We start from the raw sequence: 26,581 nt of genomic DNA on the forward strand, positions 1-26,581 counted from the left end.
GAACGTGAGGCTGGGCCCGATATTCAGGACGCTTGACAAACACGTTTATATTTACATATTTACAAGAAAGTTCAAAGTAATACAGAAAAGGTTCATGATGAATTTGTATCAGCCGATCACTCCCTCCCCCCGTCGCTCCTTTTATGCCCTGCGTGGTCATTGCTCTGTCACTTCCCCCAATCCGGCGTCAGGAGACCGATGACATCAGGTCCCGCCAATCCGGAGGTCGGTTGCCCTTTCCCTCCGAAGCGAGCTTTGTCGGAAACGCACGCACATCACTCGGCACAAGCAGGGAAAGGGGAAGCGTGCGCCGACTCCGATCGCACACTGACATCGTCCTGGGCGTGGTCATGCCAATTTGGGCGGCTGACAGGGCATGGCCGTATCATTGCACTGACCGCGACTCCGGCGGGAACATGCCAATTTGTGCGGCTGACAAGTGATGGTCGTATTCATGCTAATTGCTCAAACCTCTCCGGAACGAGGTACTCCCCGCGCTGGCCATAAATAATCCGTTTTCAAAACCATCTTGACGAGGTCGTCGGCCCGTTCACCATAATCGCGCGAGACGTGGCCGGAGGGTGTCGCGGAGTGAACGGCCGATCACAACAACGTTTATAGATCAATAAACGTTGATGCCGCATGCTTGGACCATGCGCTATATAGAACAAAGATATCTGTAATCCGGCACCTGTCACTGCTTAGGATGCTCGCGCAGTTCGTAAACGGTCGCTTTGCTGGACAAGTATAGTTCACACTGTAAGGTATGCTGTTATTACTAACCAAAACTATTTTGTTCATGGGCGGAAACCTCATCCACCGAACCAAGTAGTCACGTAATGTAATCTGCAGCTAACAGTTTGAACTCTTGTCAAAGTATAATAGCACAGCTCCTATCGTAGCATAACGGTACCCACGCTGTTACGATCATCGCGTATGTTTCATTGCTCCTCAACCGTAAACTTAGAAATAGAGGATAATACTACAATAAGGTCACATTAGTGAATGGAACTTTCAGAAATACACGACTGATATCCGAGGCTGATTGTAGGCTTAAACATGCGCGCGCACATCGCGCTGCATGTTCCGCGCGCCTCAACGCCAGCACAAAGTCCGCCCGTACCGATTAAAACCACTTCAGTACGCGTCACAGAACCGTTTTCCACGCAGAAGACGCCACGTCATACTTAATAGACCGCACGAGCGCGAAAACAAACGCCAGAAACTACCACTGAGCGTATACCTGCCAAATAAAACGGAGCGCTCGCCCAAGCCAGCATGCCGACTGGCCATAGATGATGCCACTGCGTAGCAATATGATGGCGCCCATGAAAAAACGGTCTATACTAACGTCAGCCATGCTAGCCGAGTCGTAGGCCGCTGGTTGGACGTTCGCTGACGCTAGTCACGTGGAATGCCCATCTTGGAAAGCCTCCTTAGTGTGGCGCAGGTGCCTATTTAGCACACGCACAGGGAAGTCGATCATTCGTTTCCGCCACAGTTCAATGACGGGACTTCACTTATTCTGAATCCGTTATCGTTGTCAAGTTGTTTAACGCGTTTTACACGATGAGTCCTTCAGCGCATACCATATGAGAGTTCCAAGTTCATTGTCAGTTTTCGCAATACCTTGCATGTCAAAGATGAAGAGCGAGACAGGCGGCACTAACGGGCAAAGCAGTTTCAACACAAGGTCGGTGGCCGACGAGCCACGAAGTCTCGCGGGATGCGTCTGTTGCATACATCCTCCGTGGGTGTATTGCCCTCCGAGGTATTTGATCCTTGCCAGGTCGTGAAGGATCGTCGACGAAGTTCTTCGCGTGGCATGTTGCACGCGAAGATCGAGTGATCACTCCCGCGTTTCTCAGCAGAGCCAGTTACTTTTAAGTCTCTCTTGCCGACTGTTCATGAGGAAAGTATCGCGAAATTTACGACCCGGTTGCACGGTATAGGACAGCCGAACACGTTTCTTAGAGATAACATTTAGTTTAAATGATTCTACTCTTGAAAAACATTTAGGATCGAGGTGAGTGGCATCCTTCGTTTACCGAAGTGTCGTTTACTTGCCTCCGTTTTATTTGTTCACATAGTTACATATCGCCCGAGCGGGCATGACAGTAGGAGGGACTGACCAATATCCAATGACCAACACGCATTGTGCGCTATTCATCAGAAAATGTGCACAATACAAAAAGAGAGAGAGAGAGAGCATATAATGAACATACAATTAGTTGAGAAACCGGGACCTACCAGTGCCAGTGGATAAACAAGACCACATGGAATGTGAACCGTTACAGGAGCATTGAAGTTTCGTGGGATAAACATCGAGATTGCACCGAAACCAGTGATGTAGGGGAAAGTGAAACCCTATCAAAGCATCAATACAAGTGTGAATGTAGCGTTACATGTAGCGACTTAAATCACCGAAATGACTGCACCGAGTGACAGTGGGCCAGTGTCGTCAGCACTTTCGCAGAGGTATGGGCTAAAGCTTTGGGAAGGGCAGTACGGGAAAGCTAGCATGATGAGCGGCATCGGAGCCAGCTGTGGAAGAAGACGACGACGAATGCGCGAGCTGTGGCACGTGAGCGCGTCTCTGGGACCACGTGACTTTTTGTACCATCTCCGGCCCCGCCACCGGATTTTTCGCTTCATGAGTAATTTCATACTTCCGCATTAATACCTTTTAATACACTCTCAATACGACACTGCCGTCGCAAAGAACAATATGATAATAATGTAATACCATATCGCAGGACACTGTAGGCAAGAACATCCATGATCGATAGTGGCTTTTACAAAAATTCGTGCAAATGTTTTGAAAGGTAACCACGAGGCCCTTCGCACTCGGCCACAAATATATGAGCCAAGCGATCTATTCAGGAGAGGCCGCTGTCGAAAAATACGCCAAGCTCTTTTATCGACTTTGCCTACTCTATGGGAGCAGATTGACAAGAGAGGTAATCACGACAGTGCAGGAATAGTGGCAATTCTGTAACCATCGTTTTCAGCGGAATTTTAAAGCACACTGTTCTTGTTGTTTCTTTTTTCCGGTTCTCTGACAAGCGGTTAGTGGTACATTAAGTCATACCATCGTATACACTATCTTTCATTATTGATAACAGTTTAGAATTAGATTTTTTCTTGTTTTGTTAACAAGACGGTGTCGTCTGCATACTGAAATACAAGATATCCGGGTACAACGGACACACAATCTTTTATAAATACATTATAAATAAGATCGTACAAAATGGAACGCTGTGGTGCTCCAGCTTTCAAAGGTAACTTGCTACGGAAATGCAAATGGTTGTCTAGATCTAGGCATTAAAAATATATCTAAGACATCTGGGGTCTAACGTGCCAAAACCCCGAATTCGTTATCAGGCATGCCGTAGTTTGGCAGATTAATTCTGACCACCTGGGGTTTTTCAACGTGCACCCAATAGAAGATACACTGGCGTTTTTTTTTTTTATTATTCATTTCGCCGCCATCGAAACTGGGGCCGCCTCGGCCTGGATTTGATGCCATGACCGCGTGGTTATGTATACAAAGCCACACTATACCTTTTATGCCGCCACGGCAGTTGTCTCTCTATAGGGATAGATGTTAAGCATGGAAGCAACTGCTCAGATAATTTTCACGGAACTCGTAGAATGGATGCTGAAAACGAAACAGGTAGAGGTTTCTTCAAGTAAAATGTCACGGTTCGACATGTCGAATGCTTTCGAGGTGTCTAGAAACAGAACACAAGCGATCGAAAAAATGTGGTGCTCTAAAGCTGCATTCAGTTTGTCAGAGAATTCCTCAATGCCAAATCCATTAGTTATCGTTAGCGACTCCAAACAGCCATGCATAACTTCGGAGCGGGCAGAGTCTCTAAGCCAGCTCTTTCCCTCCTCTTGGCGCATCCTTTCCATCAAACTGTGGCATTAATCTGGACTCCCGCGCAAGCGGTCCTTGCCGGAAACGAGGCGGCTCATGTCAGTGCCCGAGGAATTACAGTCCGGGCTCAGGCATCATATGTGTCGGACGTCGCCACGGAGGAGGCGACGTTTACAGCGCGATATTGGCTTATTACCTACCACGACATCTGCACACACTACCGATTAGACCGTGTAACCTTTCCGCCACTCATGGGCATATGCCCGCGCAGGTGTGAAGTTCTGTGGCGACAGCTGCAAACTCGCACCTTTCCCTCCCCTTAACTCCTCCACCGCATTCATCCATCCATTTACCTTTCTCCCTCTTGCAAATTCTGCGTCTCTCCCAAAGCAGGCTAAAACCACATCATGTGGAGGGTGCCCTAAGCACCCCCTTCCCCCTTTCCTCAAGCAATTAATATCCAGTGAGGAGCAGTGGGAGGCTGCCTTGCGCAGCTCGAGGCCCGACCTTCAGGAGGCCATCCTGGAGTGGGCTGAGAGGATAGGGGAGGCCTACTTCAAGTACTTCCTTCCCCACCCTCTATTCCGTTGCCCCCTTCCCTTTAATGAGGGATAAATAAAGTTTTTCATCGAGGTCGTAGGGACTGTCCGCGATAAAACGGAACTGAAGGCTTAAATAAGGAACGCTTCTTTTTCTTTCTAGAACTGATGTTATGTATTGTAAAATGTTTTTTTTAAATTATTATTTGAGGCTTGATGGGAAAAAGTGAAATAGGGCGATGCCTGTCAAAATAGACATAAATTCATTCTGGACGCGCTCAGTGAGGTCAGAATTAGATTTTGCACCTTCCGCCCGAAACTACAGAAACACATAGTCTAGTAGTGGAACGCACACAGTAGAACACAACTTCAGAAACGCAGCGGGTGAGTGGATGTCATGCGATGTACGACAAACAATGCCAAGAGCGCGAAGTGCACGTTGTTGCGCGCATTTTAGCGCTTTGAAGAGAAGCTTAGCGTTTTGTCGAAGTGCACACCAAGATATTTTGTTTCATCGATCCTGAGCAGTAGAGCATCCCGAATGATGTATGGAAATTGCACATGATGTGTTTTTCCGGGTATAACTTAATACCACAGTTATCTCGAAGCATTTAAATGCACCTTATGGTTTCTGCGAAGTTTGAGAATGAAAGAATCTCTTCTTGGAGGTCAATGCAGTTGTGAACACTGTTGGCAGTCTTAAATAGCTTTAAGTCATCAGTACATAGAAGGAATGAAGAGAGCTCAATTGGTGACGAAATGTCACTTGTGAACTGTAGGAAGAGAAGAGGGCCAAGAACAGATCCTTGAGGAAGCCTGCTTGTAACCTCGTAGCCAACAGAACTCTGTTCAGTAATACCAACGAAGAATTATCTATTGTTTAGGTAATCAGATTACAGGGCAGTGATGGAAGAAGGTATGTCCTCTTGCAGGAGCTTTGTGATGAGGATCTCACGGCAAACTGCATCAAATGATTTACGTAGGTCAACGTAAGGAGCGTCTAATTGGCCCCGCTATGTGCCACACTGGAAGCAAGGGTTATATAGATGTGACCAGATTCGTTGTTGTGGAGTGCCCTGATACAAGCTATCATGTTCATCTAATAAAATGTTCTTAGCACTAACAAATCACTAACAAAAAGCAGGGAATGCAATACAGATCAATAATAAGGATAATAACGATAACAATAACAAGAACAACTTTGCCTCATTCCATCCATGTGACGATTATCATTTGCTTGGTGTCCGGAAATCTCAAGTAATGCTTTATGAGGCACGTTTTATGTTATACTGTGGCATGTTAAGCTATGCTATGCTATGTTGTGTTATGTGCTGTGCTATGTTGTATTATATATGTTATATATTGCAAAACGCAGACGTACAGAATCTGGGCTTTTCATTTGATTTTTTTATATATATACAGTATATGTGTGCATGTATCTTATGCTATTTCTCACGTGCGCCAGTACCAAGACCACCAGGTTGCTCCTGGGCAGGTTAAGTAGATTTATTTATTTATTGATTTATTGATTGACCGCAAAATCAAAAAAGGATATGATAGTAAATTCGGAAAAAGATCGCTTGACGATATTCGCACTCTATTCTTTATAGCAGGCTGCAATAGTTTACCAACTTATTGTTCACTTGTTTTTTTAGCTTTACCGCTTGTTACACCCTAAATGTGCGGGGACATCTGCTACCAATATGTAGCACTTTATGACGGACGCCACGTTTCAATCATAAAAAAAAATATTCAATTCGCAGATACAATCAAGTGATGTAAATTTTAGCGTCACAATTAAAACCAAAATGAATGTGTGTTAGAGCTTCGACAACCTGTACGAAGTTGACACTCCTTGAAAAAAAGCAAAGAAATGACATCAAGGAATCTGTCCTAGATACCATGATCTACGACCCCGACCCCCACACGCCCAGATGTAACCTGAAGCACCAAGCTTTCAACTCTGTAACTCAGTAATAAATAACGGTGTCACAACTATCTAAAGTGCGCCTATATGCGAGTCATCTAAAGCGGACAAAATTAACAGAGACGTGCAGTGCAATTTTACCCCATTTTCGTGGATGAATATATTTGGAAAGTCGCGCTAGTCCTACAAATGCTAAGCAGATCTGCATGACCTGGGTGCTGGTAGTATAGCAGGCATGACTAGCATAATGCACTTCCGAAAAACATCCCTCTTGAAGCCGAGCGGTATAGGCGAGCGTCTGTAGCCATATCTGCGTTACCGTGCACCGTACTGCTCAAATTCAATTGCGCCCGTGTGTGCCCGAAAATGAATAATTAAACAATGAGTTAACACTTGCAAAAAAGCAAAGCTAGAATCGTTCCGTTATGTGCACAACTGCCCGAAAACAATGCAAGAGCGCCGCGCACTTCTTTTTAAACGCAATCGTCTTCGTCCGCAAGGCCACAGGGTCACGTCGAATTCAGAGAGGTTAGGCACACCAAGAGCGTTTAACACTTCGAATTGTAGCTCTTTGCAAGTGTTACTTCTTTCGTTGATCGTGTGATAAGCGTGATTTCGCTGTGAGCTCCTCTGCTTCGATCGCCCTCTCCTATTTCTCCTCGTTTTATTTCTCTAGGGAAAGATAATGCCGCTTAATTACTTTTTTACCCATTAGTCTGTTAGACTCCCGCGGTACTCATTCACTTCTAGCAGAGCCATGGCTTCTACGGCAGAGTCACTCTATATGGTAGCATACACAGTATTGTATAACTTCTAGCGTCTTCTAGCGCCCCCTTTGCTGATCACTCAGAATAGAGACTTTTAGCGTGACCGCTATTCCGGCAAACTGGGGCGGTTTGGGTGGATTACCGGATGGTCGGGTGCGTAAACGTGAGCGGCCGGAGCGGTGAAGCCGCCTGGTGTTGTAGAGCTCAACCAGACAAACACAGAGCTAAAATTACAGTGACCTACTTTATTCTGCTTCGCTGCTAGTGCAAATTGTCGGCAGCGGCGTAATTGTGTTCACAATTACGCTGCTGTCGAAAACTTACACCCCAGCTAAGAAGAATATAGTAATTGGCTCTGTGTTTAGGTGGTTGAGCTTTGTACCACCAGCTGGCGCCACCAATCTGGCCGCTCAGGTTTACGCCCCCGCCCATCCGGCAAACCGCCCGCGCCTTGCGGAGTACTGGACGCTCTAAATTTCTCTATTGATATCCTGCAATCGGCCAATCGCCCGGCTCTCAACAGGTACACCAGCTACTCCCGTCGAATTTGCCCGCAGGTTGACTTTCAACGGACACATTGTGCCGTGGCTACGCCTCAGTTTCGTCAGAGTCCCTATTTGTTCATTTTGCTACTAAAACGTCCCGTAACAACAAACATAGTATACTGAAGCCCGCGACACAAGTTAAAACATTACTTAGGGCTATTCACTTTGGACCCACCCCCAACAGGCAAACAAAAACCAATAAATCGAGATTACCTATACTTGTTCATTTCGATTTTTCATGCGGGCAATTTCACCTGCTCTTCGAGAAATCCACCTTAAAAGGCAGAACATCGCGATTTATATTTTTCTAAGAATTGCCGGCCACCAGAAAAATGAGCACCACTCCACTCTGTGAAGATGGAATGGCAGCGAAAGCTGGCGACAGTCAAAGCACTCCAACGAAAAGCAAAGTGCTTTCGCTGCCATTCCATCTTGACAGAGTGGAATGGTTGCCCGGGCTTGCGACTGTCGTTTTCGTTTAGCATCGCGGTAACCGAACAGAAACCGCCCGCGCTTGCCGGCATACCGGACGAACTAAGATTCTCTAATTGGACACAGGGAGAGCGTCTCGTCTCTGCCCGATCGCTCGACACCCGACGGCTGTGGTCAATCGCCGAGCTGAGGCTCACCAACCGCTACCTATTGCTCCGGAGAGCCCATCCTAACTAAACGTCTCGGCAATATTTAGAATGGACGAGTGTCAGGAGACGCGACACTTTCAAATCTCTCGGAGCTGCGGGCCCTTATTTTACTGCGAACTGCGGGTGCCGTAATTTTAACAAAGGTTTCTAAACAAGAAGCAGCCTTGCTTCGGTCTGTCTGCCTCATCCACTCCCGAGTGTGATCAAATAACAACATGCGTCGCGTGATGACTACAATACCATGTTTCGCAAGTTACTTCCAAACATCTCTTCAAACAAGTCGGACAGCAGGTCACCGAAAGTGAGTGAAACTTACATCATATGATATACTATGGAAGCTCCAGCGCAAAGCTTCGTTGCTGTATTTTTAAATCTAGACTAATATAGCATGCCCAGAACGCCGAAAGTGCGATTGAGTGATAGGTGACTTACAAAATAGCGCCTACCATTTTCCGTACTTAGCCGTGGCCGTACCACATACTAGAAGATTTGGCTGGAAAACAACGGTTACCTCCACAGTTACCTGGGCTGCAACAAGTCTGGCCTGCAAACAAGAAGACGCACGATAGTCAGCTGTCTTGTTTTCTGTTTGGCCCCGTTTTTAGCGCTGTTAGTTTTTACAAGTCCATGTACCAGCTAGGTCATCGACATACATTATATAAAAGCATCAATTCGTAAACGCATTTATTTTTTAAATATCATCATTTCTAAAAATAGCATAACGATGATAGCAGAATTTCATGCGAAGTGGCCGCACGCCTTAGCTATGAAAACCTTTAGTCAGAGGTTAAGCAAAGCATTGTGACTACGTAGAAACATGCATCTAGAGGAGAGATGCTGGTAGAATTCGCAGAAAGGAATAAGCTCTGAATAATGAATACCTTCTTCAGGAAGCATACCAACAGGAAGTGGGCCTGGAAAAGCTCTAATAAAGAAACAAGACATGAAATACATTTCATACTTTCTGCCGATACCAGCATTGTGAAGGGTGTAGAAGTATTAGATAGGATAAATTGCAGCGATCATAGGTTAGGGAGGTCTAGGACTTACCTCAATATGAAGAGAGCAAGAGGTCAACCTAGACGCAGTAAGCCTAAAAGCAGATTTGTTCAGGCTGGTGCTCGCAAACAAATATTCAGCCTTAAAACAGAAACATGAAGATGGCATAGAGGTAATGAACGAAATCGTAAGTAGACTTACTTCGGAAGCAGCAATTGAAGTAGGAGGTAAGGCACCAAGGCAACCAGTAGGCAAGCTCTCCCAGGTAACGAAGGACATCATAAAAAAACGGCAAGGAATAAATGTGTGTCCAACCCAAGAGGTCAGATAGAATTCGCGGAGCTGCCAAAACAAATAAATCAACAAGAAGAAAGTAAGGATTATTCGAAATGATAACGTGAGAAAGACTGAGGAAGCAGTAACAAATGGAAACAGTATAAAAATAGTGAGAAGGAAACTTGGCATAGGACAAGCCAAGATGCGTGCACTAAGAGATAAGCAGGGTAATATCATCACCAATTTCGATTATATAGTAAAAGCAGAGTTTTATACTGACCTGTACAGTACCTAGAGCAGCCACTCTGCCTCCATTCGAAGTAGTAACGAATAGGATACGGAGGCTCCTTCTATAACTAGCGATGAAGTAGGAAGGGCATTGCAAGACATGAACCGGGGAAAAGCGACAGGAGAAGACGGAATAACTGTCGATTTAATCAAAGATGGAGAAGATAGCAGGCTTGAGTAGCTTGCGGCCCTTTATACGAAACGTCACACGACTTCAAGGGTTCCAGAGAACTGAAAGAATGCCAGCATTGTACTAATCCACAGAAAGGGAGACGTTAAAGGATTGAAAAATTATAGGCCCATTAGCTCACTTCCAGTATTGTATGAAATATACATCAATTTCCTATAAGGGCAACACTAGACTTCAGTCAACCTAGAGAACAGCCAGGCTTTCAGAGGGGATACTCTACAATGGATCACATCGATGTCATCAATCAGGTAATGGAGAAATCTGTAGAGTACAATAAACCTCTCTGCATGGCTTTCACACGTCATGAAAAGGCCTTCGATTCAGTAGAAATACCAGCAGTCATAGCGGAATTGCGTAATCAAGGAGCACAGGAGGCATACGTGAATATCTTGGAAAATATCTACGAAGATTCCACAGCTACCTTAATTCTCCACAAGAAAAGTAGAAAGATATCTATAAAGAAGCGGTCAGGCAAGGAGACAAAATCTCTCTAATGTTATTCACTGCATGCTTGGAAGAAGTATTCAAGCTTATTAAACTGGGAAGGCTTAGGAGTGAGGATCAACGGCGAATATCTCAGCAACTCTCTGTTTGCAGATGACATTGTCCTGTGAGAGAGAGAGGGTGAAGGAGGGGAGAAGTGGTAGTTGTCAGCGGAGAACCTCCCTTCCGAAATAAATTTCTGGCTACGCACTGGTTGTCACTGGGCTTTATCAGCACAGCAAGCAGGAACGGGGACAAAAATAGCCCCCTTCCTGCTTGCAGAACCAATATAAAGTCAAGATGCAGATATCGGCACGGGTGTTCCCACGTTCGTCGTCGCGAGCTAGTAGTACTCGCCTTCTGCAGGCGAGCTGCCGGTGCCCACGTTTCAATTCACGCGCGGTCCGCCGACTCTGGCGGCGAAACGAGTGAGCGCCTGCGCTGGCCACACTGCGGCCGCTCTTTTAATATGGCCGCCGTCAGCTCCGAGAAATCGAAATCGCTCCACGGAACGCGCACAGTGCCCTCCTAAAAGTGTCATCACCTCTCAGTTCCGTGATCGTTTGCTTTTCTGCCGGGATTGGGCCGGCGACGCGAGAAGGAGTGTAGTGTTGTGTGCAAGGACAAGACAGCGACAGTTGGCGCGTCTGTGCGCCACCAAGGCCATCCGCAGAAAGAAAAAGAAAACCACAACCCAATTTGGAATCCCCCTGCCTGGCTCCCTGCGCTCGCCTAACGGAAAAGTAAGCGGCCGTTCTTTGGCGATCCGCTGTTTTCTAACAAGCTCGGCGACGGTATGTGTGAAAGCGGGGGGAGGTGGTGAGGGGGCGGGGTTGTTTATTTGTCTGAATTTGTCGGGCTGCGTGGGAACGTCACTGCCTCCAGAACTTGGTTTCGCGTTGTGCGTATTGGGTTTGCGTTCTCTGTAACCGCCCCGCCTCCTTAAACCACCATCGATCGGCGCCTCACTCTCATTTTCGCCTAAAACTTCGCAGTGCATGTAGTACTTAACTAACCGCTCCGCTGGAACGTGCTGCGGGGCCGAAGTGGGCAGTGTGCGCATCGCTCCAAAAACTGTGCCCCAACATACGTTGGCTGGGCAACGTGAAAGGTCGCTTGCCCCCAGCCTGTGATCCCTCCCCAAGCAGGTTCGGGGCTTCTATTCCAAGGGTAAATCAACTATGCATGCAGATGGTTATTCCGCGTGCATGTTCTTTTTTTTTTTTTTTCGAACACGGCGTGTTCGTAGCACGCATGCCGTGTTGTGACGCTCGCATATCTTTACGGTTCCTGATATCGCGGTAAGCCGACGGTACGGCGAGGTTGTTGGCTAATTAAGGATTAGTTCTCTGGTCACGCGATTTGCGTGTTCGCGCTTTGCGCATTGCTTGTTCGTGTGTAAGCGGACGGTGTCGAGGTGTGCTAAGCAGTCGCGAAGGCGTTTCAAATTTGCGGTGAAACTTACGCACGCGTATGCGATTTCTTACCTTCAGAGTGTGTAAATATGGGAGGCGCTTCTTTGCAGCATGTCTTCGTCCTGTTGGATTTCGAACAAACACTTATTTCCGTGCGGTCGAGAAACTGTACCGTTGCCCGCGTGGTTTCACTTTTTGCGTTGCATCGGGCATTTTCAACGCATAAAACTGTCGCCAAGCAAAAACCTGCCTTGATTTGATTTGACAGAAAGATCACGAGCGAGGAAACCTTGGAATAGGGTGTGAGTTTAGAAGATAAAACAGACTTCCAAAGCTCATTTGCGTGCGGGAATCTTTCCAGTGTGGCCTGCTTGTTAGGCGCCTGTGTACTGCAGGTATGCTGATAACATTGTTGTCTTAACCAGGAAGCACGCGTTTCTGTCGCGATGTAGGAGTATTCCGTTGGCGCAATCTTTGCAATCGCGTTTTTTTTTTTTTTTTTTTGGCCTAATCTGACTTGTTGAGCGAGTGTCTGTCAATTCGTCTGCCATTTCGTAGTTTTGCGCAACGGACATGTTTGCACTTGAACGCTCGCGTCATTGTGGGCCATGGATGGGAAGCCTCATAACTTGCGTGAAGATTATAGTTTCAGGTTACAACATGTCCGTATCGCATAAAAATAAATTTTTCATGAAGCAGTTAAAGGAAAATGTGTGATGCGACAACATCGTAAAAAGCAACAAACACGCCTAACACAGTTATTCAAAAACGTCGTTTGATATTGAATTCGGATGTTTCAGGTGCTAGAAACTACCGTTTGATCACGAGGCACGCCATAGTGGGGGACTCCGGATTAATTTTGACCACCTGGGGATCTTTAACGCGCCCCCAGTGCACGGGAAACGGGCGTTTTTGTATTCACCCCCCCCCCCCCCCCCCTCTCATCAAACTGCAGCCACCGCGACATTCGGATTCCATTGTTGTCACTTTTGTCCACGCCATGGCTCGCGTTTCAGAACAGCTCATTGCTTTTCTTCTGTCATTCGTGCATTACATTTGTACATGTGTAAGGGATGAAGGTTGTGCGTAGAGCATCGATGTTGAAAACTCGACATGCCGATCTTTCGAGAATTCAGTCGACTTAGAAAACTGAGCAATTTCTGCCACCCAACAAGTCTCTTTCATTTCATTTTATTTTCCATGCTTCTTGTACTTTGTTGCTAGCGTCATCGTGCGAATCTGCCGCTCTGCACGAAGGGTGATAAGAAGAGAAATAATGTATCGTTAGAAAATACGGCCCCTGCCATTTCATTACATTTGCGATCTTACTTCTGATTGGCTCAGTAAGCAAGCATGGTGGAACTTCACAGCGTCCAAAATAGCACCTTAGTTCTGCCTATATTGTAAATACATCACCGTTTTGGGTTTATGTTGTCCCCAAACAATAATTGTCATCCATCTCGCGTACTTTCGTTACGCTGTGCGACAGTTACTTTCAGGTCACGAAAGGCATGCGCATTATCAGCGTGACGTAGCATTCTCGACAGGAAAATAGCTACCGCATCGTTTTCAAGAAAGGCAACGCAAGCAACTCGGATGATGATGGTTCGGGGGCAAGATAAGCCACAAGGAGTGTAAGCTTATTTATAGTGTACACTCTTAAACAAATTCACACCTTTGGGGCTTACCTTGCCACACAACGATAGTCATCTGCCTTGCTTGCGTTTCCTTTCTTGAAAACGCTGCGCTCGCTACTTTCCTGTCGAGAATGCTCTGTCATGCTGATAACGCGCAAGCCGTTCGTGACTAGGAAGTACCGGGCTCGCAGCGTTAAAAAAAAAAAAAGGAAATGCGGACAAGACGTGACGATTATTGTTGTGGGACAAATATACACCCCAAAGGGTGCAACCGCTCTAAGAGCGTAAACCTCAAAGAGTGTACATTTGTTTAAGAGTGCACACTCTAAAAACAGTTGCACCATTTGTGTTGTATATTTGCCACACAACGATGAATGCCATCTGTCTTGCCCGCATTTCCTATCTTTAACGCTGCGAGCCCGGTATTTCCAAGTCACGAACGGCAAGCGTGTTATCAGCATGACAGAGCATTCTCGACAGGAAAGGTGCGAGCGCGGAGTTTTCAAGAGAGGAAACGCAAGCAAGGCAGATGACGAATATCGTTGTGGGACAAATATACACACCAAAGGGTGTAACCGTTCTGCACTCTAAAAAACGTTTACACCATTTCGGGTGTATATCTGCCACACAACGATAATCGTCATTTGCCTTGCTTGCGTTTCCTTCCTTGAAAACGCCGCGCCCGCTACTTTTCTGTCGGAAATGCACTGTCATGCTGATAACGCGCATGCCGTTCGTTACTGGGGAGTAACGGGCTCGCAGCAATAAAGAAAGGAAACGCGGACAAGACAGATGGCGTTTATCGTTGTGTGGCAAATATACACCCCAAATGGTGCAACTCTTTTTAGAGTGTAAGAGTGTAGAAGGGAAGCGTTAAAGCTATCATCAAAGCATTGTTGCTCGGTGGCTCTTGGCGTTCTTATCCATGATGCAAAAGAAAGAAATGACAAAGTGAGCTACTGGAGAACTAGAATGCAAGGTAGACAGGCATTGAAGCTTTACATGGTGTCTAAAGAAGACATTAAAACAGAAATCTTGACAGGCTTCAGAGGGACTGCTCAACATTTTAAGGCTAAGACAAAATGAAAAAAAAGATGAGCTTGACGACAAAATGATAGAGGAAAATGTTTGACAATGTAGATGATGTTTTCTATTGCTGTGTTAATGGGAAATGATAGTACATACTTTAATCACTTGAGGGGCTCATTCTTTTCTGAAAAAAAAATATGTACCAATATGGCTCACTTATTTTTTAGTTATGTTATGATGACAGAATGTCTACCACCATGTTTGTTGCAAAAAAGAAGAAAGAAGGAAAAACACCGTTAACTTCATCTGCATGCAAGAAACCATTAAGAAAGTGGTGAAGTACCCATGATAAGGGAGGCTTGTCATAACTCGAAGTTGCGATGGCTGATAACGAGCTGTGGTCAACATCCCTTAAAAGGGTTAATTAACAAAACATAATTTTTATGACGCATTCATGGTACCATTTGTACTGTGTGGATGTGCTTGTCTGAAAACTAATATGCATTTCATTATATGCATTTTAGGTATGTACGCCTGCAATTCTGTGTATTTTCTGTAATTATTTTTTTCAACAGAGAATGTATCAAACGATAGTTCATGTTTAAAATTTTGGTAGTGAAATGTGTGCTGTTTAGTTTTTAATGTTTTTTTTGTGCCCACATAAGGTTTGTAATGTTAGGTGTATTTCTGGTTTAACCTACTGTACGCCTTGTAAAAGGGCCCTAACCTGTGTCAAGTGAATTAATTTTCACTTTTAATTAAAGCTTTTGTCCATTCAACATGAAAATAAATTGAATTCGATTCTCATCAGACCTCTGTAGACGAGGCAACAGCAGTGATGCAAGAAGGGCATTTAGGTTTAAAAGCTGCTATGGGGATATTAATTCACAGAAATTGGAGATAAGTAAGAGGATGTAGGATTATTACTAGAGTAACGGTGATAAAATAGTTAGGATTATTACTAGAGTAAGGGTGATAAAATAGTTTATTTATTTATTTATTTATTTATTTACCCTCAGGGCCTTTGGGGTATTTAAATTGATGTCTATGTGCAGACATCAATTTAAATAGTCAAACCCATTAAATAATTGCGCAAGCTGTCGATTTTTTACTTTTCTTGTGTTTCGAGTTTTGAGTGTGCCAATTGGTCTGAGGACGTTATGTCAGTGCCCTTTGGGGCAAGTTGACACCACCTTTCTTATAGACAGGGTCAGGCTTTCTGGATCATTAATGTGTTAAGGCAAATTTAGCTGTCTTTCCAGATATGTAGAGACATTTTTAGGTATTGTGTGCTGTATTGCTAAATTGTTTGGTCAATTTGTTTGGTACTGAGCTTCCCAGGAAAATTCTTGCTGCACATTATGGCTTTTCCACTGAAAATCATCTTTTGCTGGTTTTTCATTGCACAGAACTAAAACGGAGGCTGCAGTTATTATTATTATTATTATTATTATTATTATTATTATTATTATTATTATTATTATTATTATTGCTAGGTTTCAACAATCATGAAATATGTATTCTCCCTATATTTACATATTTCAGTGTTCATTTCCTGTTTTCTGTACTATATAAATACTAATGTGATAATTATTTTTCATGCGCACTTCCCTGCTTTTCATTTTTCCATCAGTCGTTCCTCTACTTCCACTGTAAGTTCTGTCCCAGTTTTTTTAAGTGCACAAGTACAAAGACCTTATAGCTGTTCCCGGGCACTGTAGTAAATGTTTGATGATTATTATTTTTAGTATTGGGGTTGAGATTTGTGGCCTGAATTGGCATTTCTGAGCTCGTACCATAAGTAACTGTCCTGCAGCCATTTATCCAGGATAATGCAAGGCCATTGCTTGGGTGCATACCGTAGTTGTTCCTTTTGGTCCTCCCTCCATCACCGGCACAATTCTGAGACCTTGTTGAAAAGACGTACCTTAGGAGCCTGCGGTCCATGTGCGGACATCAATTTAAAGAGCAGTCAAACCCGCTAAATAATTGTGCAAGCTGTCGATGCTTCGCATTTTTTGTATTTCACTTTTTGAGTGTACCAATTGACCTCGGGATGTTTCCTCGTTCAAGGAAGGCGTCTGTCGGGAAACAATGCAAGCCATAAGAACGAGGAAAAGACATGTCGTTCTCGCATCTAAGTGACATAATGACACCGAGTGAAGGATCCCAGTAGCCACAGCACCATTGAAGTTAAAGAACACTGAAGGAAACTAAAGCTATAAAATAAAGTTGTAGCTGCACTCTGCGAAAGGGTTTGACACTGTTTTGCCTCTGCATTGTATTTTTTCGCCAAGAAGGAAAGTAAGCACTGCATTCATTGTTCCTGCTTTAAGGTCATTAGCCACGACATGCATGCATAGAGGGACGAAAATGGTCATTTTGCATTTGTCCTTTCCATCTCGGCCATTCCCCGTCTTTACCATTCTGCTTTGGGGCCAAGGTGAAGAAAAAAAAAAAACGGTTGCCTTGTCCTACAATGGGGCTGGCTCTGACTTTTTCCCTTAATTTCAGCCACAATTCACGGTCAGTGATTGTGTTTGCACATTGTGTGTATATTTGTGCAGTATAGCAGTGTACCAAGGTTGCCTTTCAAGGAAGGACAAGCCAACACAGTATCTCGTGGTGCATCAACTGACTGCCTTTTCAAGTGTTGCTTTTAGAACAGACTCAATGGTATAGCCCAGTGGCTAGGAGCTGTAGTGCATAGCTTGAGGTCGTGGGCTCAATCCCAGTCGCGGTGACCACATTTCAATGCGGGCACATATGCAAAAGAACTTGTATACTTAGCTTCAGCTGCACGCAAAGCGTAAAAGAACTCCAGGTGTTCGAAATTATTCCGGAGTACCCCACCACAGCATGCCTCGTAATTGGATTGGGTTTTGGTGTGTAAAACCCCAGAATTTGTTTTGTAATAGGCCATTGAGAATGCTGCAGCATTGGCATTTGAGCATTTTTTCGTTACAAAGGTCGTCATTTGTTGCATTCTCACAATACAGACTCCGTGCAGGGGGAATAGCAAAAGAGCTGAACAATTCGCTTGTTGAACTGAGCATCAAGCTAGGCATGTTCTACGGGAGAAACTGTGTCTGTACACCTTATCATGAAAAAAAAAATATCTGCAGATCCCACGCACTGTGGGAATTGTAAGTGAAGCTTTCTGTGCTGTTTTTTGCTTTGATAGGTGATAATTAGTGGTGATGTTGACGACAAATGTTTAATTTCTTCAGCGTTTAATCCAACACGAGAGTGGCGAGTTGATGTTAAACGCTACCTTGCATGCATTACTGCTGTTTGTCTGCGCAGTACACAGAAAACACAGGGAGGCGTCTTTGCTTGAGGCGTTGTTGTGCGCCATTGTTAATAGCCTCTGCGAGGGCTGAGCGTTATCATTGCCTCACAAGACACCTCGCATTGTGGCAGAAGTGTCAAACTTTTAATTGAATTATAGGGCCATATGTACCAAAACCATAATTGGATTATGAGGCATGCCGTAGTAGCGGACTCGGGCTCTGGCACCTTAGTCTTTGTTAATGTGCACCTGTATATAAGTGCACAAGTATTTTTGTATTTCGCTCCCATCTAAACATGGCTGCCGCAGTAGAGATTGAACCCGTGACCTCGAGCAATTCCCTAGCCACAAAGCTATTGAGGCAGGCACAGAAGGGTTGATTTGATGTCCAACGTGTTGATTTGATGTGCACAGAGTGTTGCTTAGACCCTACGGTGCTTTAATGTGGCTTTGCGGCCGCACGCCATATGTCAATTGTCTGCATGAGAAATTCGCATGGAGTTTATTTTTCAGAAACGGCAGGAACATATCGTACCATACCTTCAGTTTACCCGCAACCACTGTGTTGTCTATAGTAGTAGCGCTTCCTTGCCTTCTCATGTCATCTTTTCCCTCTCCTGCCCTCCCCCCTGAATTGCAACTCTGACTGACACTCCCAGGGTTCTGGAAGGGGATAGGGAAACGGCACCACGGTAGCTGAATTGGTAGAGCATCGCATGCGTAAGGTGAAGGTTGTGGAATCATTCCCCACCTGCGGCAAGTTGTTTTTTTTTATCCACTTTCGTTTACATTAATTTATAATTTTCTATTTCATTTATTAAGCACAAGTAATTTCCGCTATGTTGTCCTTGGTGTCAATGCTTGTTCGCTTCTTATGATATGACCTTTCAGATAAGGAGTTTAGCTTTCCTAATTTCGCATCTTAATTGTGCATGTCAAATGGTGATAAGACACAGTAAAAGCAAAGGTCACTGAATATAAACCTTTGTTGGTAGTTGGGGCTAGTGCATCTCTTCTGTGGGTCTGTATGTCTTGGTGACATAATTTATTGTGCGCTTAACCAACAAGCATAAACATCCACAATTTTGATTCTAAACAGCTTTGTCTACATTAGACATATATGGGTAGACAGCTGCTTCATAGCTCCTGGCTTGTTTGTGCTACACGTGGCCATTGAGGCAGCTGAAGCCGGCTCCTATCACTGTTTGGCCTGGTTGGATCTATCAACTCTTGAGTATTTTCACGGTCAGGAGCATGTATGTTTGCAAAGAGCCAAGTCCTTCTTCTCTGCGTCATACCTTGATAATGTTGTTTGGGTGCCCTGTACCATCGCAGATAAGCACTCAGCTACGTTGTAAGCAACCATTGTATTCTTTGGTGTGTTTCTCATCTCTTCAGGGTGACACACGTTTGTTGTGTGGATTCGCACTGCTACGCCATCTGAGTTATCATTGCATCACATGTATGTTGTTGCCGTGTGCATGGACTTTCGCCACTTTCATTTCATTGGGTAGGCTACGTTATATTTTTACGCTGGTCCAAACCAGGTGACCCAGAGAAGTCTGTTATGTCTTGGTGCATCACTGGGACGTGAAGCAGGTGGAGGCTGCAATCGAAACTGCCCGTGCACTTTCTTTTTCTGTGGGAGTCGAGTGTGAGATGTTGCTTGCAATTGCGTTCTGTGCCTGCCGGAGAAGGCGGCATTGCAGGAATGTGCCCGTGGTTCAACACAAGCCAGATGAAAACGAAGTAGCTTTCCTTTTTACTTTTAGCACTTTTCTTTCCATTGGGCTTTTAGTTTTGCCTTGATGAATTTGTGTTTTGCAAATGAGCTGTCGAGCTAGTAGTTAAGCCGATTGCCCTGTCAGGTCAAAAGTGAGATGAAGTAGTGAAAAATTTTGCCATCTTAAAGCACTTCTTGCTGCATGTGTTGAGCTGTTTTTTTTATGTGTTCTTCCTCTGGGGCTTACTTGGAGAAATTTACTGATATTTGCAGTGTGAGAATTTACGGTCTTGGGTATATATATATATATATTTTTTCGTTTGTGTATGTAAAAACTGACATGTGGGAGCACTGTGAAAGATTTTACATATTGTGCGGTGCAATTCATTCCTATGACAATCGTCTCTTAGAGAGCATGTCCTTTCAATGATGCTTGGACACATTGTTTTTCTTTCATCACACTGTGCTGGTATGAGTGACATTGACAGGAGAGCATTGTGGAGCCTATAATGGAAGGATGTGACACCGAGGGTGGCAGTGAGAAAGAGTGTGGACTGTGCAAATGGTCACAGGCATGCTCAAATATTGTAGTGGGCCCAGATACCATGGTTGAGTATCTGAAGGAATTTAATACTTTGATTTTTCATGCTATCGGATTGCCCCTGAACCTTCCATGTATGCACCTCTGTCACAAGGTCACTCCAGTTTGCCTTTTCTGCTGGCTATTTATATTACATTTTTCCTAGCTTTTAAATTTTTGTTCTTCCCTGCAATGGATGCACTGCTCTGGCTAGTCAACTCCTCCAGTCTATGGTACCTTTATGTGAAACAGATGATTTTAGCCAGTCCTTCCTACCTGTTGCCGTCGATACTTGCAAGAAGCTTCATGACGTTACTGTCAATGGACACAACCCTGTTAAATCTAGACAGCTCATTGAACAGTATTTTTTTCTTTTTCTTTGCTGTACCACACTGCACTGAATCTTGTCGCTTTAGTTTCTGATATGTTTTTTATATCTCCTCCCATGTCTGATGCCCTGTCGAGGCCTTTAAAGAGGCCATGGTGGCCTCTTTCTGTCGAGGCCATGGTGTAATGGCCACTCTTGTCATCAGAGGAGGCTTCAAATGCCAGAAAAGATGCAAAATCTAAATACCGGGGCCAATGGTACCTTAATGTTAGTGCACCTCTATTAGCTCTATTTCACCTTTTCACTTTCTTTTAGTGTTAGCAAAACTAACTAAACTAACTAGCTAAATTAACTAGACCCGTGACACTACTGTAAGCTGGAAAATTTTCATTGGTAATCGACCATTTTCCATCAATTAGGTGAAAATAGAGCTTTGAAAGAATACATACTTTACTAGCCTAACCTGATTTACTGTTCCTATTTAGTGTTTACCTAGTATTATTTGGCATATTTAGTAGTTAATGTTAGAGGGGCGCAAGGTGACCACTAGGTAATGACGATATGGAACAGAACTTATTCCGCTTCTGTGCCAGACTTTAACTATTTGCGCACCTCTACTAAGCAGCAATACATTGAACATTGTTGCTATGCCTGACACGCAGTGTTGTTTCTGTTTCTTGGTCGCGCAGGGGGCAGTGGCCAGCCGGAGAGGTGCAGGTTGCCACGGCAAGATGTGGACAGTGCGCCTTGAGGGAGGGCCACGCCGTGTGAACCACGCGGCCGTGGCCATCAACGGCAAAGTCTACTCGTTCGGCGGCTACTGCACGGGCGAGGACTACAACACTCGCAAGCCCATCGATGTCCACGTCCTCAACACAGGCAAGAGGGCGCCTCTCCTTATCAACTCGTGTAGCTCAGGGTTTGCACTTCTTGGTTTAAGTTGGTGCTTGCATCTGCTCAGCTTGTGAAGATTGAAGGTCAGGTGCAGTGAAAGGTTTAAGCTGCGTAGAAGCTGCGACTTTGATATGTAGTAGCTTCTATACGAAATTTTGTGTTTGAAATGCGAGTCGAGACGTCGTGAAAAGCTTGCAAGAATGCTGCCACTACTCCTTGCTGGACACGATGTAGAGCCGGGAACATTCATAGCCAATATGCAGTGCCTTGGCATGACCTCTGAGACCAGCTGGCACCCGCGGAGTGCTAAAAATGTTGTATGCGCTAACCACGACCTGCACACATCATCTGCTCAGGTGCTAGTTTTAAAGGCTGCTAAAAAGAAAATGACGCAGCTCTGCCAAAATTGGTTCAATAGTGTGTACTACCCTGCATTTCCATGGGGGGAAATGCAAAAACACCTGTGTACTTAGATTTAGGTGCACGATAAAGAACCCCATGTGATCCAAGTTATTTCGGTGCCCCCCACTACGGCTAGCCTCATAATCAAATCGTGGTTTTGGCACGCAAAACCCAATAATAATTTTTTTTTTTTACTGTGTACAACTGATTTATAACCAATTTAAGCGAGCAAATTTCGTTAGAGCTCACCTTTAGGTGATCGAAGTCCTAACACCTTATATGCAGAAATCTGTGATGATAACTCAACATGGCAATGAGCGCTGACGGCAGGAGATGAGATATACAAACAGATGATTTGTGTCTCTTGTCCCATCACCTGCGCTGTTCACCATGTTCAACACAAACCAACCAGCACAGCCTTGAACTCTTGGGCAGTTCATAGCAACATTTGAGAGCTTTAGAAACAAGTACATAATGTATCAGTAATATATATAAAATAGGTCTTCAAATCCTGCAGCCACCATTTTTCATTTATAGGAGGTCTCAGATAGCAGCCTTCTTATGTATTTCTCATTTTCCATTCAGAATGCAAGTATTAGACGTTGGCATTGAAGAGTAGTCCATCACATTTCTCCATTGCTTCCATACATTCCTCTCATTTTATTACATTTCCATTGTTTGCATACACGTGCAGGTCATAGTGTCATTTATTCTCCTCCTGTTTGGTCACATCTTTTTTGTTTGTGTTTTCAGCCTGAACTTGGATTGTTTTCTCCTGTATGTGATGTATATGTGACACTATTAGCATATCACCTTTAATGTTAACATTTGGCAGTGAGTCTGTTTGGCAAAGTAGCCAGGTAGATGACTAACTGACAAGTAGATTGCTGCCTCATGACAAGCTCCAAGTGAAATTGCAACGTCTATCCAGAAATAGGCCAAATAAAGTGGGAAGTTTCGTCTAAACGATTGATGTACTGGCCACTTTACATTTTTCAATATTGTGGGCAGATTAAAGAACAAAATGTGGGTTGTAGATAGCATGGTTTTTACTCCGCAGTTCTGTGGTTTAATGTGTTAACTTAATACATTCAGGGCACTCACTGCACTTGTTGAATAAATGAGAGCAGAACATTAGTGAAGTTGCATTCGTTTAGCAGAAATCCTTAGAGCAACAGAGTCTTGAGATATCCAAAAGTGCCTAGCGGATGAGAGGGGTGTTAACAGCATGGCAGTCTAGGTCAGGCCACAGTCATGTTGGCCTACGTTCAACTGCCCACACGACAAAACATCGGCATTCCGTCTGTTCTACTGCGTGCTGTTCCTTTGATAAAAGATGAAACAAACACGAGTTTTATACGTGAGATTCTTTGTACCATGCTTGTGAGCTGAGGTTGATGTGCTCGTAATAGCCTTGCATGTGTCTTCAACTCTCTCTAACCCAGTAGCAGTGCACGAGGGACAAAGGACAGTGGAAGACGCTGTCCCTGTGTGTCTTTCCTATGACCCAGTTTATTTTCATTCGAACGAATAACTAATCATCTCATCACTTTTCTTGCATTAGTGTGGATGAATGTAAAGGGAACAGTATAGGGCTAACTAGAATATATTGTTTTGTTTCCACTTTCAGCACTTCGTGCCGTGTCGTCTTTAGAGACTACGCCGTCGGTGGTGGGTGAATACCTAACTGGGTGAATGTGTATGCTTTCCTGCTGCTGCTCCATGGTGCGTCTAGCTGGGTATTTAGTGAGAGCACGCACAAATGCGAAGCACATGATTGAGCAAATTAATAAAATACGGATCCCTTATAACTTTGTAACTTGGCGCAGTTGTAGTGCATGTCCGTGATGTACGAGGTGTATTAGTGAGCGTTTTTTTTTATTTTCCTGGTACAGGCACCTTTTTTTTTTAATCACACTCACGCACATTTTTTACAAAACTTACAGCAAAAAAAAAATAACAAGAATCAAACCCAAAAATAAATATTGGGGCCATGGTGGCTTGTATCTTGTATAGGTTTACCGCGCAAGATAGCAGCATGATCAAAAGTTTTTGTATGGTCACAAAGGGGGCTGTGACGTATTGGAAGGGTCTTGCAGCCCAAATGTTGCTTCTAAAAAGTTGTACGTATTACCAAATAACAGCGCAAGTAAAACAAAAAAAACAGAGAAACAAGGGAATTGAGGGGCTTGCTTTTCTTTCTTTTTTTGTTACTAACAACCATACGAAGCAAGCAGACGAAATACACCAGGGAAAGCATGGGGGGACATGAATTGTTGTTCCATATTGAGGCGTAAGATTAGTTAAGAAAACGGAAATTAATGTGAAGGAAAAGATGGCTTGCTGGTAGTTGTAAGTTGTCTTTTCTGGCAAGAACTCTGGCTGAGGTAGAGTTATAGGAAGGGGCTGGCTTGGCTTCACTTGGCTGGCACTGGAACACGGGCGTTAACTCGGATGTGGCTTCCATGCAGTATCCCTCCGGTGGGCACTGGTGCAGACGCAGTCGCACCCCGACGACGTGCCCTTTCAGAGGTACGGCCACACTGTCGTGGCGTACGGGGACTATGCCTACCTCTGGGGTGGTCGCAACGACGATGGAGCATGCAACATCCTCTACCGGTTCGACACCAGTAAGTCTTGGCTTTTCTGATGCAGCCACTGATTCTGTCTGTGTCAGCGTTTACCGCGCTGCACTCCTCATAAGTGGGATAAAATTCACCTGTACTTCACTTAGTTCTGTTACGAGACTCGAGACAAAAAAAGTGGCAGGCGAGGAAGTGTTATGTTGGTGTCGTTCTAAATGTTGGAGCTGGTGATAATACTTATCGGGGCTTCTGTCGTAGGGTCTCCTCAGCAGTGGCTGTCAGTCGGCAAAACAGCGACCTCGGTTACTGCGTGATTAGGTGTGGGCTGCTGTGCTTTGCTTTGAGTATGGAGTGTACGAATGATTTTGATATTGTGGTGAAGCAAATGGAACTGCTGCTGCACTGTTCCATGGTGCTAATTGATTCCTGCTTGCTAATTGGGCTTGCTATTTCTTGGGTTCTGGGTTTAAGTCATACACAGTGTCAAAGCTTAATGGGGTTTGTTCTTTGTGCACGTACAGTTGTAACCTACTATTTCTTTGGGTTCCCGAACGGATTTAGTTTCCTGTTCTGGAACTGAAACTGAACACCCTGCCGCAGGGAAAAGTAAAAACAAGCATTAATCTTGCAAGGGTGTGTTTCAGCAACTCAAATTGTAAAAGGCTGTGTTTAATTGGGGCTGGGGGTAAAACATTTTTGTGTGAAATTTTGCAATGTCCCTTCGTTGGGTTTTGCTTAGGTTAGACACCTGAGTCACATCGTAGGAGTCTGCCAAGCTGAGGCATATAGCACATACATCACAGGTGGCACAAATTTAATAAATAGCCTCTGCTTAATTTGTGGTCATTCTTTACTACACATTCAGGATTGCAAACTTAAAAGTTCGAAAGTGCCCCATCCTATGTGGAATATTGCAAATTTTTATTGTAACAAATGTCTTGGATATATTGAAAAATACGTCAACAGAGAAATTAAATTTCTCTTTCCGTTTATTACCATGTTCAGGGTCACAAAATAGAAATTTGTTGCTTCGGCATTAAAACCTGTACCACAAAGGGCTAGAAGTGGTTCTCAAGTCCCTCAATCTTTAGTGCTTGCTTTGGGAGCTATACCAAAGCTAGGGATCTTCCTCGCACACGCACGCAGACACCCTAACATGGAGCCGCCCGAAGGTGTGCGGCCATGTGCCGGGAGCACGGGACGGCCACTCGGCGTGTGTCATGGGCTACCGGATGTACGTGTTCGGCGGCTTCGAGGAGCAGGCCGACCGTTTTTCACAGGACGTGCATTACCTGGACCTGGAGACCATGCTGTGGCAATACGTGCCAACCAGGGTGAGGGAGAAAGGTTGAAGCTTACACTCGACCCGTGCCTGTGTGTGTGGGTGTGTGTTCCTTGAAAGAAGTGCAGTCAAGACGTTGCTTATCGGAGGGAAATTTTCTTTGTGAGCCTTGCCAGACTTTGCTGACTTTGGCCACTGCTTTCGTGTCAAATAGCGCAACACAGAGAGTGCACAGCTGTATCGAGTTAAAATATATGCATAGCTTATCTGTACCACACCACTACAGTGTGATGGTCACCGGCTCTGACCTCTACTGCATGGAATTATGCAGTGAAACAAAAAAACGCTACCTAATTATCCTCACTGCAAGAAATATACAACTTCAAGCACACACATCCTTTAATAAACCGAATTGATTTCTTTGGCTTTTTCGCCCAATTTTAGTGGTTAGACTTTCTCTGGTGAGGGTTCTCGTGCCACACATTTCCCGGGTGCATTCATCGATGAATGCTGACTATCTCTTTGAGATGCTGTCTTGCGAAAGCTTTGTGGTGTCTGATCGTTTTGATGCTGGGGTCAGTGGGGGCGCTGTGTGGCATTTCTCTGCTGCCTGGGCTGGCAGTTGCGGGGGCACATTCGTCCCTGAAGTCTGTTGCCAGTCTCTTGTCGAGATGCACTGCTTAGCCTTGCTGGCTTAGCTCCGTGCTTCACTTGGAGAGATCCTGGAATCTGCATGAATTTTTTCTTTATTTTGCACTAAGGGGAGTAGTGAGTACTGAAGCCTTCTTTAAAGCCTCCTTTACCAAACTTGGTAAAATTGTAGTCTTGTTCACTTGCACCGATTTCAAGTGTGCAGCTGTCTTTATAATACATGAA

At 44.6% G+C, this 26,581-nt stretch overlaps 1 protein-coding gene across 6 annotated transcripts in view; it reads left to right on the top strand.

Moving 5' to 3' along the window:
- LOC126534563 (kelch domain-containing protein 3-like) overlaps positions 1–26,581 on the top strand; it is a 118,429-nt gene that overhangs the window by 63,845 nt on the left and 28,003 nt on the right. For 3 of the 6 annotated variants that reach the window (XR_011895828.1, XR_008613064.2, XM_072289341.1), the window contains exons 3-5: positions 21,232–21,421; positions 24,310–24,468; positions 25,570–25,757. Coding sequence is in view for 4 of the 6 variants with exons in the window: in XM_072289341.1 (XP_072145442.1) it covers positions 21,232–21,421; positions 24,310–24,468; positions 25,570–25,757 (537 nt within the window). In the remaining 2 variants the exon portion in view is untranslated. Of the gene's footprint in view, positions 1–10,960; positions 11,282–19,283; positions 19,374–19,416; positions 19,661–21,231; positions 21,422–24,309; positions 24,469–25,569; positions 25,758–26,581 lie in introns of those variants that run through there. The other 3 variants (XM_050181827.3, XM_050181829.2, XM_050181825.3) reach the window with 3 other exon arrangements.

The sequence above is a fragment of the Dermacentor andersoni genome, chromosome 7 (assembly GCF_023375885.2).
Source record: "Dermacentor andersoni chromosome 7, qqDerAnde1_hic_scaffold, whole genome shotgun sequence".
Taxonomy (NCBI): Eukaryota; Metazoa; Arthropoda; class Arachnida; order Ixodida; family Ixodidae; genus Dermacentor; species Dermacentor andersoni.